This window comes from Acinonyx jubatus, chromosome C1 (genome assembly GCF_027475565.1).
Source record: "Acinonyx jubatus isolate Ajub_Pintada_27869175 chromosome C1, VMU_Ajub_asm_v1.0, whole genome shotgun sequence".
In the NCBI taxonomy this organism is placed as follows: Eukaryota; Metazoa; Chordata; class Mammalia; order Carnivora; family Felidae; genus Acinonyx; species Acinonyx jubatus.
In genome coordinates, this window is record NC_069381.1 from 9,537,948 (window position 1) to 9,554,308 (window position 16,361).

General features: G+C 45.9%; 1 protein-coding gene across 3 annotated transcripts in view; it reads left to right on the forward strand.

Annotated features, from left to right (window-relative positions):
• The window catches only part of PDPN (podoplanin), a 28,640-nt gene extending 24,474 nt beyond the window's left edge, over positions 1–4,166 (forward strand). For 2 of the 3 annotated variants that reach the window (XM_015086606.3, XM_053207368.1), the window contains exons 4-6: positions 710–748; positions 1,306–1,417; positions 2,441–4,166. In XM_015086606.3, coding sequence (XP_014942092.1) covers positions 710–748; positions 1,306–1,417; positions 2,441–2,447 — 158 coding nt within the window. In that variant the 3' untranslated portion in view covers positions 2,448–4,166. The remainder of the gene's footprint in view (positions 1–709; positions 749–1,305; positions 1,418–2,440) is intronic. The other variant, XM_015086607.3, reaches the window with a different exon arrangement.
• The last annotated feature ends 12,195 nt before the right edge of the window (positions 4,167–16,361 follow it).

Genomic DNA, 16,361 nt, shown 5'->3' on the forward strand with positions numbered 1-16,361 from the left:
CAGATTCTGAAGCAGGCTCCAGGCTCTGAGCTGTCAGTACAGAGCCCAACGTGGGGTTTGAACTCATGAACTATAAGATCATGACCTAAGCCAAAAGTCAGGTGCTTAACTGACTGAGCCACCCAGGTGCCCCAAGGTATATTCCCTCATTAAACTTAGCTGGGCATATGCTGCCCTGTAAGATGTGGGTTTTGCTACTAAAGAAAAAGCAGGGAACTGATACGTAAGACAAATCACTGTCTGGGCCCATCTTCCAGAACTAGAGTATATTGTTCTAAAACAAAATCTTTCAAAATCAAACTCATCACTGTGAATGAGTTTTCTACGGTCTTGACATTGGACCATAGAATCAACAGCTTTGGCTTCTTGTGTCATTCAAACCTCTGAAACTTTGTGACCATTTATGTAAGATTTCTGTGGGTCAATTTCCTTGACTCTGCTCTCTAAAGTGGGTGAGAAAAAAGATACACCAAAGTGCTATGGGCCCATAGGTGTGAAGAAGCATTCATAAATTCAATAATAATACTTTTGAAGATAGGATCATGTCAGAGCTTGCTTAAAAATCCTCTGATCCAATTTATTTAAGAAATTATCCTCTTTGCTTGTGCCTTGCTGCCTTCCACTTAGAGTAAATTAATCTTTTGCCAGTTGTTAAATTGTAGTTATTAAATCCTAATAATTCTGTATCATTACATCTCTTTCTTTCCAGAGAAAATAGGTGAAGACACAGAGACAACAGTTGAGAAAGGTAAGCTAGATTTTGTTATCAAAATATTTTTGTGGGAGTTAAAAAAAAAAAAGTTTCTTTGAAGCTAATCTTTTGATGAATGACATTCTTTCCTGGATTGTAGTCAACAAGAGTGCAATACAGAACCTTCTGAGAACAGGTTTCAAACCTCTTTTAAGAGAGAAAAGAAAATTACCTGAATCTGAAAATAAACCGCAAATGAGTCTACTCACTTAATGACAGCTATGGAGAACGGTGTCATATAATTTATTGTTACTAAGAATAAAAGTAGGGGCTAATTTAATAGCAGCAGACAAACACTACCTAATAATAAACAGTGAAGCCACCCAGTATGAGTGATATGCTTGATAGATCCTGAGACCCAGGAATCTTGCCACTCATAAGATGGGATTAGAGTAGCCCAAGGTTTCATCTCTTCTAAGTCAACTCCTACTGGATAAGGAGAAGCAAATTAGAACATTATTTGCTGTCTTTAGTGGGACACTGGTATTGTTTATAAATGACACAGGTGTATCATTTATCTGGGGTTCATGCTTTTTTTTTTCCTCCTCAATCAGATGGCCTGGCGACAGTGACCCTGGTTGGAATCATAGTTGGAGTCTTACTAGCCATTGGATTCATTGGTGGGATCATCATTTTGGTTGCTCGAAAAATGTCAGGAAGGTACTCGTAAGTAAAGAAATTACACCCATGTGGTAGATAAATGAGAGTGGTCATATCTAGAACCCCAACCTCGAGCCAATAGAAACCTCTAGAAATCAGGTTCAGTGGTGCCTGGCTGCTTCAGTCAGAGGAACAAGCAACTGCTGATCTCATAATCTTGAGTTTGAGCCCCGCGTTGGGCATAGAGTTTACTTTAAAAGCGAAGAGTCCTTTTCAGAAGCCCCTTACCTCTGTGAGGGCTACATCTGAAGTTTCCCTGGGAGAAACAGGTAACTGCTTGGCCTTTCTAAGTTTCGAAAAAAAAAGAGAGAGAGAGAGGGAGGGAGAGAGAGAGGGAGAGTTAGAGCCAGAGATGGCTTTCATTTGACTCCTATTGAGCTCTAACCAAATCTGGCTTCTTGTCCTAATTTTTCAACTAACTGAACTTGAAAGAAAACCCAAACCAAGTTTCACCTTGATACCTAATCTCCCCACTCCCAGGCATCAGAGGGAGTTGGGTGGTTTCCAGAAGAGCATTCATTGCAGAGCTAGGTCACCGTTCTGATGAGAATTCTTCTGGTAGTGAGGTCTCCTCCCTCCACTTCTGCCCTGCACACACCCACACACATGTAGTGAACTCCTAGAATTGACCATTGAGGAGGGGAAGGAGTGCTTTCTGTCTCTGAAAATTCCATAAGAACTCAGAAGATTCAAACTCATAACCAGAGGAAGTCTTTTTCTTATTTCTGTTAGGGAGATGTTATATAATGGGGTGGAGGGTGGCAGAGAGGGCAAATGTTCTACAACTGGGGGCTGAGGGACACAGCCCACAATAGCATCACAGATTTATGTGCTTGGAAATGCCTGGAAGTCTGCCCCAGGCCGTGTGAGGACCAAGCATGCAGGAGGAATGAGCAGAGAGAGGAGAAGAGGTCTAGGTTCCAGAACTGCGAGTCTTAGACAAGAGGACAATAGGACCATGACTCATGGGATTACTATTCACGGTGCCAGTAAGAGAAGTGACAGCCACCTTTCTCTTTGTTTTCACAGGCCCTAAAGAGCTGAAAAATTGTGCCCTTCTGCCAACATGTTTAGAAGAGAGTTTCCGACCTCCCCATCCTGGGGCACGTGGAAGAAGATGACCCATGGAAATGCTTGGCGACCCCACTCCAAATCCATGGTGATCCCTCCGCTTACCCAAAGTAACTCAAGGAAAGACAATGCAAACGACTTGCTCCTCTAGGCATTTGCCTTTTGAAAAATTTTTTAAATATAAATTTCATACCAGATGATTTAAAAGACAGAGTGCATAGAAAATGGAGCAAAACGGCATAAACTGATTTGTAACTAAGATGATATAATTTAATCGATGTTAGAAACTGTAATCAGGTCTTCATTCCGACCATGCTCTGTTATTGTTAAAAGGCAAACAAGTCTGGAAATATTCATACCAATGGAGCCCTTGGGTTCAAGTGCTATATTCGTAAATGGCGAAAGCGTTTTGCAATTTCTGATCAGTTGAAACACACACATTCCAAGGTAGTCTGGCCCGTTTTCAAATTTCATGTGAATCATCAAGTAGAAATCTAACCTAGTATAACATGTAATGAGCGACTGCCTTTCACTGGCCCGGGGTAAGTCATTTCAAAGACACCCATTTTAGATTATAAACAGGAAGTCTATGGTTTGGAGAAGGGACTGTGTTTCTCACAATAAGGTCATCAGGCAGGCTCTAGGCTTGCTTATTGCCTTCTTCAGTGATGACTTGGTGACTCAAAGGTTTGCTCCTACCTGCTGCTTCCTCTTCCCTCAATTGAGGGCCCAGGAGCCGAGGACTCTTGGGGCAGTCTTTTTTCTTTCCATGACATAAGTCCTCCGGATTGGGAATAGGGAAGTCCGAGCCCTGGATGCCAAGGAGGCTGCTGGAGGCCCGATGGTGCCTGAGGCTCAAGTGTTCCAGAAACCAAGAAACAGAAGGAAACCCTGTGCGTCCTCTGGCCTGAGAAACAGAACCTGCCAAATTTCTAACCTTTACTTCCTGCCTCAGAGGACCGATGTGGACACGAGAAGAATCCCGTACGATAGTAATTTTAAGGAAGCAGGTGGATGTAAGGGCTTGATGTAAAAATAAGTGAGATTCCCAGTCTTCACGACACATACCACACCCTTCCGTGGCGTCATCGTTGAAAAGATCATTAAAGTAAAGGAACCCAAGCTGCCATCTGGTATAGGCACCATCCAGCTCAGTCCATTTCTTCCCGTAGGTCAGGTGACATCTTTTTCCCAAACGCAGAGTTTTTATACTGACCAGATGGTCTGTCACGATTGTGGTTGTGTAAGGCTGATATCCTCTCCACTTGTACGAAAAAGTAAACTAAAAAAGCACAGCCCATTTCCCTCTTTCTTGCAGTAGCGTGGGGATGTTATATTAAACAGCTTTTGCTCTTCTGTTACCAAGTCCGGCTGGTCCACCAACCCAGGGTCTATATTTGAACATCCGCTAACTCAGAGAAGGGGCTTTTGAAGAGCTTTGTGAGCTTAAGGATCCCTCTCTTTCTTTCGCTCAGATTCCTGAACAGGAATTGAGGACAAAGTCCGTTTTGTCTTTCCTGCCCTTTTCTTTTTTTCTGTCACTGTGAACCATAACCGTCCGCCCCAAGTCACACACTGGACCCGCCGCCTGCTGGGACAGGACTGTGGGTTTCTTGGTCACATCTGTGTTGGTGCTCAACGCAGTATAGACATGTTTTAAAATAAAACAGATGATTGCGTGTAATGATGAGTCGGGCCTTTGATTGGAAAGATCATGTCTGGGTCACACTTCAGAACACCTCCAGATGAGATTATAAGTTATGGAAACATATGCCTCTTTTCTTGATTGGGAGTGAATTTTAAGTGGTCACGGGAAATGCATCCACTGGAAACAAACACAAACACACCTTTCACGTAGGGCTCTGTCAAAGTAGAGAGGTTAAGGTCAAGGTGAGGAATGGGAGGAGACAAGTGGCACCTTGGGACTTCTTTTGCCCTCTGGTCACAAAAGAGTTAACAAGGTCTTGCCTAGCTCCTGATTTCTCGGCACTGGACGGCACTGGACGGGAGCCAGGTGAGGGAACAGTTACCCTCTGTACCTGCCAGTCCTCCCTGGGAACCCGGCCTCGGGTGTGTGGGGCTTGGCTACACAGGAAGAGGCAGGGAGCCTGGTGAGGGTGTTCCCACCACCTGTGGGCCCCGGGGCAGACTGTCACTCCGGAATTCCTGTCCTTGGGACATCTCCCTGCTTTGTGGTCCTCGGCTGCAAACGCTCCACCCGCTCTGGAGACCGCAGTGGCCAGGCGCCCCGCCTCTGTCGCTCTGTCCCTCTCTGGCGGTTGATCTGTTTCCCACGCCCACCTACGCTGCTCAGTGTGGACTCCAGGGCCACACCTGGGGCCTTCTCCCTGCCCAACCTATCCCCGCTCCTAAAGGTTGGAAGTTGGAGCATGAGAGCCCTTAGTACCATGCCTTCCTTGCAGCACTCTGTTTTTGTTAAATCGGGATCGTTGGATGGGGCAGACATCAGGAATTCTGGGTGCCTGTTTCCTAACCGATGAAGCATAGTGGAAAGGACCAGAATTTTGAGTCCCGTTCTCTAGTTTACAACAGGAATCCCTCAGGTGAGTCATTTAACCTCTTTGGGCTACAGTTGCTTTGTAAGAAAGTCCATGAGACGGTGAAGAAAAGCATCCCTTTTCTAACAGGAAACGAGCCACGTCCACGTGGCCTCAGAGACAGAGAACAGAGATCTCAGCTACACCATGTGTGCAGTTCCGTCGCCTCACACGCTCCCCGCACAAGAGGACTGCGCCCTAATGGAGCCACCAAAGGGTGCTGGAAATTCAAGGAAATGACGGCATCCATTCTCCCGTCAGAGGCACCTGGGAGCCGGCGTGCTTAAGTTAACTACACCAGATCAGAGCCTTGTATTAACCCCTGCCACACACGGACACACACACCTTTTTTTTTTTTTTTTTTTTTTTTTTTGTCAACCTGAAAGAGCCAGTTGAAAACCAACACATGGTTCTGCCTCCTGCCCCACCTTTCATGAACCGGGAAAGAACAAGTAACTGAACCCCTTGCTGTATCCATCTTTCTTAGTATTCAGGGCATGGGGCGGCTTGGGACAAATGCTTCGATGGGCAATGATGTGTATTCTGACATGAAACCTTTCTCGACTAATCAAAAGTCCAGTGGAAGTGGGAGAGGCAGGTCCCCGAGACCCGGCTGGGTGTGGCCACATGCTTGGAATACTCAGTCGTGCACTTGTGTGTTGGAGAGCTTGCCTTGCCTAAAAGACTACACTTCTCTGTGCTCTACCTGAGGCTTCACATTGTGTTAGGATGTGTCATAGAGCCTGGGTTCTTAAATTCAGTAAATATAAATTATGTAATCACCATTCATGGGAAATAACTGCAGAATAAATTTAAAATCTTGGAGTCAAAGCATGAAGATTGACCCACTGCTGTGAAGAATGTGGGTTGTTTTGTTTTGTTTTGTTTTTAGTCCGGAGCATCCAAGATACACGTATCTGCCTCGTACAGGCTAAGGGCCAGCCTGGATTCCCCCAAATGATTCCTCGTCATTTCTGCTCTCTCCGGCGGTCATTTTATCAGACACTGAGGCAAAGCACTCTGTGTGTTCTACCTCTGCGTCCAAGGGCTCCCCGCCAGAATCATATGCAGTCCTGAGACCTCATTTCTTCCATTTTTTCCTTTCCTGCTCCCTTCTCTCTTACCGCCTCTACCTTCCCACTGATGCAAATCTTTCGGGGGAAAAGTCACATGCCAGTCACAGGGAGCTGTTTCTGAAATGACGGCTGCCCTCTGGAAGCTACTGAAGACATCATCTGAAATATGTACTTGGACAACTAACACTACTTAGAGCGTCCCGTGTGTGACCTCAGGAGGGATAAGATTGTTCCAACTAAAGGGACCAGTGGAAGCTTCCTTTTGCTTCTGACATCCACCCCGTAGATGAGGCTGGAGCTGTGGATGGCACAGGGCCACTTGGAAAGGGAATGTTTGGTGTCAACGAGGTCTTTGGGGGTTCTGGAAAGAGAGAGATTCTCTTGTGGGATGAATAATCTGTTCATTCATTCATTCATTCATTCATTCAACAAACATTTGTTCTCAGGTCCTCTTCTAGGTCCTGGGGATACACAGTGACCGAAACTGACAAAAATCCCTGCCCACGTGAGCTTACAGTCTAGCATGGGAGACAGACTGCACCCCAAATAAGTCATAGAGTATGTAGAAGCTTCGCGGGCAGTAGAGACAGTGGAGAGAAACAGGGGAAGGGAGAAGCAGTGCAAGGTGGAGGACTGAAGCGTGGAATTGGGGGTGGGGAAGGCCTCGCCAAGGTTTGGAAAGGTTCTTGAAGAGGCTAAGGAGTGAGCCAGAGAGATGTCGGGATGAAAAGCCTTCCGAGCAGGGGAACATCAGAGGCCTGAGATAGGAGCACGTCTGCCCATCTGGTGTTTGGGGAAGGCAGGGAAGCTCAGGAGGCTGGAACAGTATGGATTCTGGGGAGAAAAGTAGGCGATGAAGCCAGAGAGGTTGGGGGTGCTCTTAATGGGGAGCCATTGGAAGGCTTTGAGCAGAGCTGCGCTGTTTCAAAAAAAACATCTGACATTTTTAAATAAATCACTCTCAGCGCACCTGGGTGGCTCAGTTGGTTAAACGTCTGACCCTTGATTTCAGCTCAGGTCATGATCTCGCAGTTCACGAGTTCGAGCCCTACATTGGGCTCCAAGCTGTCAGCATGGAGCCTGCTTGGGATTCTCTCTCTCTCTCTCTCTCTCTCTCTCTCTCTCCCCCTGTTCCTCCCCACCCCCTTAAAATAAATAAAACTTTAAACAAATCACTCTCACCCTTGGTTGGGAACTGGTCAATTAAAAAGCCAGTCTGGTAGAGGCACGTGACTGGCTCAGCTGGTAGAGCATGTGACACTTGATCTCAGGGTTGTGGGTTCAAGCCTCATGTTGGGTATGGAGATTAGTTAATAATATAATCTTAAAAAAAAAAAAAAAAGCCAGTGTGATAATCCAGGCTCAAGATGCTGGTGGCTCAGACCAGATGGCTGTAGTGGAGGTGGCATAAGGTGGTCTTGTTCTGACTGTGTTTTGAATAAAGTCAACAGAACTATCTGATGGGTTGGGTGTGGGATATGGAAAACAAAAAACAAAAAAACAGGATCAAAATGACTCTAAGGACTTTGCCCTGAGCAACTAGAAAGTGGAGTTACTATCAGGTCACTGGGGAAGGCTGTGGGTATTTCGGGTTTGAGAAAGAGCAGGAATTGTGTTGAACACCTAGAATTCCCTCCCGTCCTTCCTACCATCACCAGCCAACGCCATGCTGCTTCCTGGCCTCTGCGGATCTAGAACTTCCACGATCTCCCAGCTGAAATCACAAATGGGCCAGTGGTGCCCCCGAGGCACGTGCACCCTGCCAGAGCAACAGCCTCCCTCAACTTTGGTTTCTGCCACCACTGGACCGATTCACTGCATTTCTAAGACTTCTGACGCCCGAGGGAATCTGCTTTGCTTGGCTATTACCCATCGTCTTTGTTGGTCAGAACTCCCTGTGCCAGGCCACATGGGTCACCGACCACTGTAGGTAACTTCACCCCCACCCCTCGTCATTGCCCATTCCTTGTTGGCAGGGGTTGGTTCTGGAGGGAAGAGCATGAATAAACCATCTGTCTCTGAGCCTTACTATTTTTACACACACACACACACACACACACACACACACACACACACACACAACCGCATAGAAAATAATACCTACATCATAGAGTTGTTATCAGCCTTAAAATAAATAATGAATGTTTACTGCCTGTTTGAAAACACAGTAACTGCTCAGTCATTAGCAGCAATTATTCCAACGACCACTTCTTGCTTCAATTATGATAGCCCCAATTACTCTCACTACATCCCTGTGAAGTAGGCAAGAGAGATTAACCCCACTTTAGGGATGAAGACATTGGGGTTCAAACGGTTACCTAAAATTACAGATTTACAATGTGCCTGAAGCATAACCAGGGTGCAGGCATCTCTATTCATCCTCTGGATGTCCTTTATTTGGTCCACGTGTCATTTCTGTTTTTTTTTAAGTAATTTCTCCGCCCAACGTGGAGCTTGAACTCGTGACCTGGAGATCAAAAGTCGCACAGTCTACCTACTAAGCCAGCCAGGAGCCCCCACAAGTCTTCTTGTAAAATCCCTTGTTTCCTGGGGCACCTAGATGGTTCAGTTGGTTGAGCATCTGACTTCGGCTCAGGTCATGATCTCACGGTCCGTGAGTTCAAGCCCCATGTCGGGCTCTGTGCGAACAGCTCCAAGCTTGGAACTGCTTCGGGTTCTGTGTGTCCCTCTCTCTGCCCCTTCCCTGCTTGAGCTTTGTCTCTCAAAAGTAAATATTGGGGAAAAAAAAGTTTTTTAATCACTTGTTTCCCTATCAGCTCAACAGTAGTGCATTTTGAAGATACAGTTTCTTCAGCCAGTGGAAAATGGGGAAGTTATTTCTTTAATTATGAAATATTTTAAACATACGGGGGAAAGAAAGCCCCACATGCCCAAATTCCATTCTAGCAAACCCAAATGTATTCTCATGTTTCCTACATACTTTTTTTTGAGAAAGAAACCCCCCTACCCCCAGCACATACTGTCCCTTGGGTACTCTCCTGACATCAGTTCCTTCCTCTTATCCTTCCCAGAGGGACCATTCTCCTGAATTGCATACGTTTCATTGGAAAACATGTATATTTCTCTACCACTCTTCTTATTGTATATGTAGGTACCCATAACCAACATGTAGCTTTGTTGTACATGTTTTCAACTTTTAACTGCTCCGAATCCTTCTCTGTAACTTGCTCTCCCCCCCGCCCCCCCGTGCCCTCCACTGGGAGATTCTTCCTCACTGAGCGTGGAGCTCCAGTGTATCTCTGTAGCTGGTGTGGAGCACTAGACCATGACCAGACCATTATTTACTTAACTTTTTTCCTGCAGATGGATATTTAGGATGCTTCTAAATATTTGAATTACAAATCATGCTGCGACCAATGGGGTCATAATAAAAGAATTTACATGTTTCTAGAGATGAGGATTTTGTCCCCTAGGAAAAATAAAAGTAAACATGAACTAATTCTTTGGATATTTAATTATCCAGCTTTGATTAGGAATTGGTTGACATCTTCCTCATAAGTGTGATGTTCCCAGGAAGAAGGTCTAAATTAATTGGATTTAAATGGCTAATAACTTCACAAGGATCTTTCGTTCCTATCCATCTGTCCTCTTTCAGATGACCTCCTGATCTTATTTTCTATATGAAAACATTTTGATAAAATACATTTATTGTGTCTTTTCAAAATGATAGAAATGTCTCATTTACCTTCCATGAGAACATGTTTGGAGCTAGTCAATTATTTCTAATAAAAATAGAACTGAGTGAATTTAAAAGTCAGTGTATTTTTTTAAGTATAAGGTGATGTGTTAGATGCTGGAAGGGATTTTCTAATATGTAGAAGAAAAGGAATTTAAAGATGTGAAGTTGGCTCCTGAGAAAATTCCTCTGGTGATCCAGAGTCCAAAATCTTTCTGGGGAAGTTGTCAAAAATCACAAGATCTCATGATAGTCACCTTCTCTGAAATGAAAACGAATTTCTACATGCACAAAATTAAATTGAACATTTCCTCTTTTAAGTAGGAAATAAGGAGTATGCTTGGAATCGACTGGGAATCCCTCCACAATTGTTTTATCAGTATCGCCTTCAGAAACGGGAGCCAGCCCCAACTCTAATGGCTTGAACTGAGGCCCGCAAAAGAGGAAGTCCAAGTCCTTACCCCCAATCCCTGTGAAGGTGAGCTTATGTGGAAAAAGGGTATTTACAGATGTAAGTGAGTTAAGGACCTCAAGACAAGATCATCCTGGATTAATGGGACTCTAAATCCCATAACAAGTGTTCTTGTAAAAAGAGAAGAAGAGAAACATGGGGGTGGGGGGGTGGGGAAGGCCATATGAAGACACAGGCAGGTCGGAGTGATGTAGCCACAAGCCAAGGAACCCTTGGAAACCACAGGAAGCTGAAGAAGCTGGAAGGTTCCCCTAGAGCCTTCAGAGGGAGGTATGCCTGACAACACCTTGGTTTCAGATTTGTTGCCTCCAGAACTATGAAAAATAAATTTCTGTTGTTTTAAGCCACCCAGTTTGAGGTAATTTGTTACAGCCTCCCTAGGAAATTAACACACCCCATGAGTAGCCCATCTGGGAAGGCAGCTCCCCATGGCCCATCCAGCCCATCCCAGATGGAAAGCGACACTGACCTCATCCACTCTTGACCTGGAGCCATTCCCTGGATTCTTCTAAACAATGGGTTGGCAGCTACCATGCTTCCTTTGTGACAGACAGATGTCCCCAGACCTTCTGATACTGTCATTCCAATTTTTCACTCATGTTGGAGGAATCCACGGTGACAGAAATGTGTCCTGGAACAATAGGCAAAGCCAACACTTGCATGATGAGCGGTATAGAAAGGCAGACCCAGCTGCACTCATCTCTCCACCCTTTGTGGTGAGTCACCCTAAAACGCCTTCCTCACTCAACACTCACTCTGCGTGATCAGAAACGCTTTAATGAAAATAAAATACTGACGTCGACTGAGCATTCAACAAATATTCACGGAGCACTTTTCTGTGAGTCAGGCAGGCGCTGCCATAGATGTTAACAGTGAGAAGAATTATTCTAATAACTCATAAAGCGTGCCAATGAAAATATGTCTTTGGGTCTGTGGCTAAAGGAAACAACTATTTGGGGTCTGAGGCACACTCTTCATTCACAGATCTCCAACGGGATTAGAGTTCAATGGCCATGGCATCAGATGGCGGTCAGATACCCAAACACAGAGCAACACAACTTCAAAGATGGTTGTGGCAACATTAGGAACTTCTTTGGTGTCTTCCCACCTCCCGTTGTTCGGTCCTCTCCCCCACGCTCCTGTATCCTCCACGGCGATGAATGAGCTTGCCCTCAGCAGGCTGCCAACTGAGCCACCCGGAAGGGGAGAGAACCATGGGGTAGAAGGAACACGGAGTCTAACGCTGGAGTGTCTGGCTCGAAGTTCATGTAATAGCACATTACTTGTCTGTTTCCTCGCCTGCAAAAATAGAAATAATAACACGGTCCACAGTCTTGTTTGCACCTGGAACAAATCCATAGTGCACGTGGAAGTGTTTTCTAAATACAAAGCAGTAGGGATACCTGGCTGGCCCCGTTGGTGGAGCACGCGACTCTTGGTCTCGGGGCTGTGGGTTGGAGCCCCACGTCATGTGTAGAGATTACTTGAAAATAAAATCTTAAAAGAACAACAACAACAGCAATAGGAGTTGCTGTTTATTTGGCAACCATCACGTCCTAGAACATGCTAGAGTCTCTACATGCATTGCAACAACCCTCAGATGTGGGTATTGCTATTGCCCTTTTTTTTTAGGTGAGAAAGCCAAACGTTGGAGTGGCGGAATTACCCAAGGCCACACAATAGTAGGTGAAGGAGGGGCACCTGGGTGGCTCAGTCAGTTAAGCATCAAGAGTCTGACTCTTGATTTAGGCTCAGGTCATGATCTTGTGATTCGTGAGTTCCAGCCCCACATGATTCTCTGCGCTGATGGTGCTGAGCCTGCTTGGGATTCTCACTCTTTCTGCCTCTCTCTGCCCCTCCCCTGCTCACTGTCTCTCTCAAAATAAATAAATAAACTTAAAAAAAAAAATAGGAGGTGAAGGACCTCCGTCCCAAACCTCTAGCTCTCACTGTGTCACTGATCCCCCAATATAAGACATTGTTCCTACACAGGCTCACTCAGATGAGTGCTTTTGTCTCACCTAGAGAAATAAATTGAAAAGTCTAAGAAACAAAGTATTCAACTCCCCCTCTCTTCTGGAAAACTTTATCTAGCAGCCTAGATTATCAATTCGGTTTGTTTGCCTTGTAGCGTGGCCTCTGACCTTCTTGAAGGGACTAAGGGCATCGGGTATAGAACCTGTACCTGGGTGTAGTGGGTTCAGTGGTTGTGCCCAAAAAGATAGGTCCACATCCAAGTTCCTAGAACCTGTGAATGGGACGTAATTTGGAAAAAGGGTCTTTGCAAATGTAGTTAATTTAAGGATGTTTAGATGAGATCATCCTGGATTACCCAGTGGGCCCTAAACCCAGTGTGTCCCGATAAGACACAGAAAAAGAGAAGTCACAGGGAGAAGAGGAGGCGGGGTGACCCCAGAGGCAGAGGCTGGAGTAACGCACCATAAGCCAAGAAATGCCAGCAGCCGCCAGATGCTGGTGGAGTCAAAGAACAGAGTCTCCCCTGGAGAATCCGGAGGCAGCGTAGCCTTGCAACACCGTGGCTTTGGACCTCTGGCCTCCAGAACCGGGAGGGAATGCGTTTCTGTTGTTTGGAGCCACCGTGCTTGTGCCACCTTGTTATGGCAGCCACGGGAAGCCACCGCACTAAACAAATGTCCTTTCGCCCCCTGTGCTGTGTGTACCTGCCCTTCCCGTGTGAGCATAAAACCGGTGGGGGGAAAGATCCATTTCCTTTTTTTTTTCTTTTTTTCTTTTTTTAAATGTTTATTTGTTTTTGAGAGAGACGGGGGGAGGGGCAGAGAGAGAAGGAGACACAGAATCCGAAGCAGGCTCCAGGCTCTGAGCTGTCAGCACAGAGCCTGATGCAGGACTCGAACCCACAAGCTGTGAGATGATGACCTGAGCTGAAGTCAGATGCTTAACCGACTGAGCCATCCAAAAGATGGCCCCGAAAAGATCCATTTTTGCATGGCCCCCCACACCATCCCCTCTAGGGCCCTCAAGGCTCTGACAGAAGCCTGCTGCCTCTCTTCCCCCGTGCCCCACACATAGAGCATATGGCTATTTACGGGGGAAAGCTTTGCTCACTGGGGTCAGGCTGTCCCCAGTGGCCAAGCCCTGAAATCAGCTCCTCAGCTAATCCCGGGTCATCGACCTGTGGGTTATGAAGGGTTGCCATGGTGAGCACAAGATGGGGAGCACACAGCCTGGGGGGTCACCCAGGGGAGTTGCCAGCAGCAACAAGGGTCTGAGTCACAGATTTGTGCTGTACTCCAGTCGCGGCCCAAGCCCACTCAGTAAATAAACCCCACATCGCGCCGCGCCAGCTACATGTCTCTCCGTCTGCATCTGTGGGTCTAGGCATCGGACCAAACCCACAGACCCTCTGGTAACAAACACTTGGGTCGAAGTACAAAGATCTCCATTCAACCTCCTTGCTTGTTAATCTCTCCATGCTGAGGAGCACAACACTTAGAACCCTGTGCAAATCAAATCTGAGGGCATTTTAATCGGCTGGGTTCCTTCTATTTCATACGTTTTCTGGTGTATGTATTCATAATCGGAGGGTGGGTTTCCTTGGCAGGGCAACTCGTTTTTATCCAAAGCCATCTTTGGGGCACCTGGCTGGCTCAGTTGATGGGGCTTGTGACTCTTAGTCTTAGGGTTATAAGTTTGAGTCTCATGTTGGGTGTAGAGGTTACTTGAAGAAAATAAAATCTAGGGGCGCCTGGGTGGCTCAGTCGGTTGAGCGTCAGACTCTTGATATTGGCTCAGGTCATGATCCTGAGGTTTGTGAGATTGAGCCCCCTGTGGTGCTCTGCGCTGTCAGTTCAGAGCCTGCTTGGTATTCTCTCTCTCTCCCTCTCTCTGCGCCTCCCCTGCTAATGCTCTCTCTCTCTCAAAATAAATAAACATTTACAATTTTTGAAAAAAAAAATCTAAGAAAAAAAAAAGCTATCTGCACAGGGAAAGCCAATTGTGTGACAAGTTTCCTGATGGGCTTAGTAGGGGCCACGGGAGATGAAATTTCTCTTCCACAAGTGCGTGTTCACACCCATCACACTCCCAAGCACTGGACAAGCACCAACAACCCCGGGGGCGTGACCAAGCCCTGGGCCTCCCGCGTTTTTCCCTAGCATCTGTCTCCAAGTCCGACCCCACACCCCCATACCCACCTTGCTGGTTCACCCTGCCACCTCAATCCCAGAGGGATAATAATAATAGTAAACACACACACATCCCTCGTCATATGCTGCACATCATTCTATGAGCTCTACATATGCTCATGACAACCCAGGAAGTGCACACTATTATTATTTATTATTCCTGTTTCACAGCAGGGAAACTGAGGCATGGTCAGGGCAAAAGGCCCAAAGGCACTCAACACTAAGTGGCAAAGCTGAGACCTGAGGTCTTAGCCTCTGGCTCTATTGCCTCTCAGTGCCCCCTCCCCCCAGTCCGCAGACCAGGCCTCTGCTTACAGATCAGTGTGTGCCCTGAGTTACCAATGCCACAGCTCCTCCAGAAATAACACCGTGAGAAGTCTGGAGAAGCAGTCTGTGGCCGGGCGGCCTTGCTCTGGGTTTGAGCTTTGGAAGAACTTCAGTACATCAATCATTATTCCAAAGAGGCTCCTTTAGAATAAAAGTTAAGTGTCTCCAGCTTTGCATTGAGCCCTGAGAACCCAAACAAATATTTGCGTGTATTAGCTTTCCTAAATCAGTCAGCTGACTTTTAGTACAACCTATGATTGATGCTAATTTTTCTTCACAGTACACACAGTTTTCTTGCCTCTGAATGTGCCTTCAGGAAGTGGAAACTTGACCATTGCTTCAACTGAACGGATGCTCTGGAAAATTACAACCTTTCATGCTGTTGTGGGAAGAGTCAACAGCTATAGATTTGCATGCCGAGGCAATGACATTAAGAACTCAATTCGAATTGTATTAAAAGGACTTAGATATGGCCAGCAATTGTAAATCACCAAGCCCAGCTGTCCGGAGAAGGCGGAGGAGGTACACAGAGGCTACATTATAGGGTCCTGGGGCTGCAGCACCTGGGTCCCAGCTCCTCGGTGATCCGTGACAGTTAATACCATGGGTTGAGGATTGTTGTAGCCACCGGGAATGGTCTGATCCATAATGAGATAGTGCACCTCTCTTTGGCCATTTCATTGCACGGACTTGTCATTTATAAAGAGAATGGACAATCTGTGGTTGACACCCCAACATCCATTATCCCTAAGCAACCTGTCTAAATCAATCATGGATCTCATCTCCTTTCCAGTGATTGATTTAGAACTGGCGAGGGAACTAATTCTGACTTCTGAGCCGACAGTGGAAGTGTGCTGTGGCTGGCAGCCTCTGGACAAGGTGATTTACCTCTGAGCCTCTTTTCTCCATCTGTGTCTTCCTTCAAGAGCTGTTGCAAGGATTAAGTTTCATCCTTGGTAAGAAGAGGCTAGAAGTAAAATGAGGTCAGATTTTTCTAAATGTTTATTTTATTTATTTTGTTTTTTTGAGGGGAGGAGGGGCACACAGAAAGGGAGAGAAAGGGAGAGAGAACCAGGAGATCATAATCTGAGTCAAAATCAAAAGCTGAATGCTTAACCAACTCAGCCACCCAGGTACCCCGAGGTCAGATTTTTCTAGAACCATGGTTCTTAAGCTTTTCAATCTTTACACTCAAATATGATTTAGGACAACAAAGAGCTTTTGTTTACATGGTATATCTACCAATATTTACCACATTAGAAATTAAAACTGGGAGAATTTAAAAATATATATTTATTGGGGCACCTGGATAGCTCAGTCGGTTGGGTGTCTGACTTCGGCTCAGGTCATGATCTCACCGCTCATGAGTTCAAGCTCCACATCGGGCTCTGTGCTGACAGCTCGGAGCCTGGAGCCTGCTTCGGATTCTGTCTCTCTCTCTCTCTCTCTGCTCCTCCCCCACTTGTGCTCTCTCTGTCTCTCTCTCAAAAAATACACATTTAAAAATATGTATATATTTATTTAAAATACAATAAGGCCATTTATACATTACCATAAATAGCACATTTTTAATGAAAAATAAC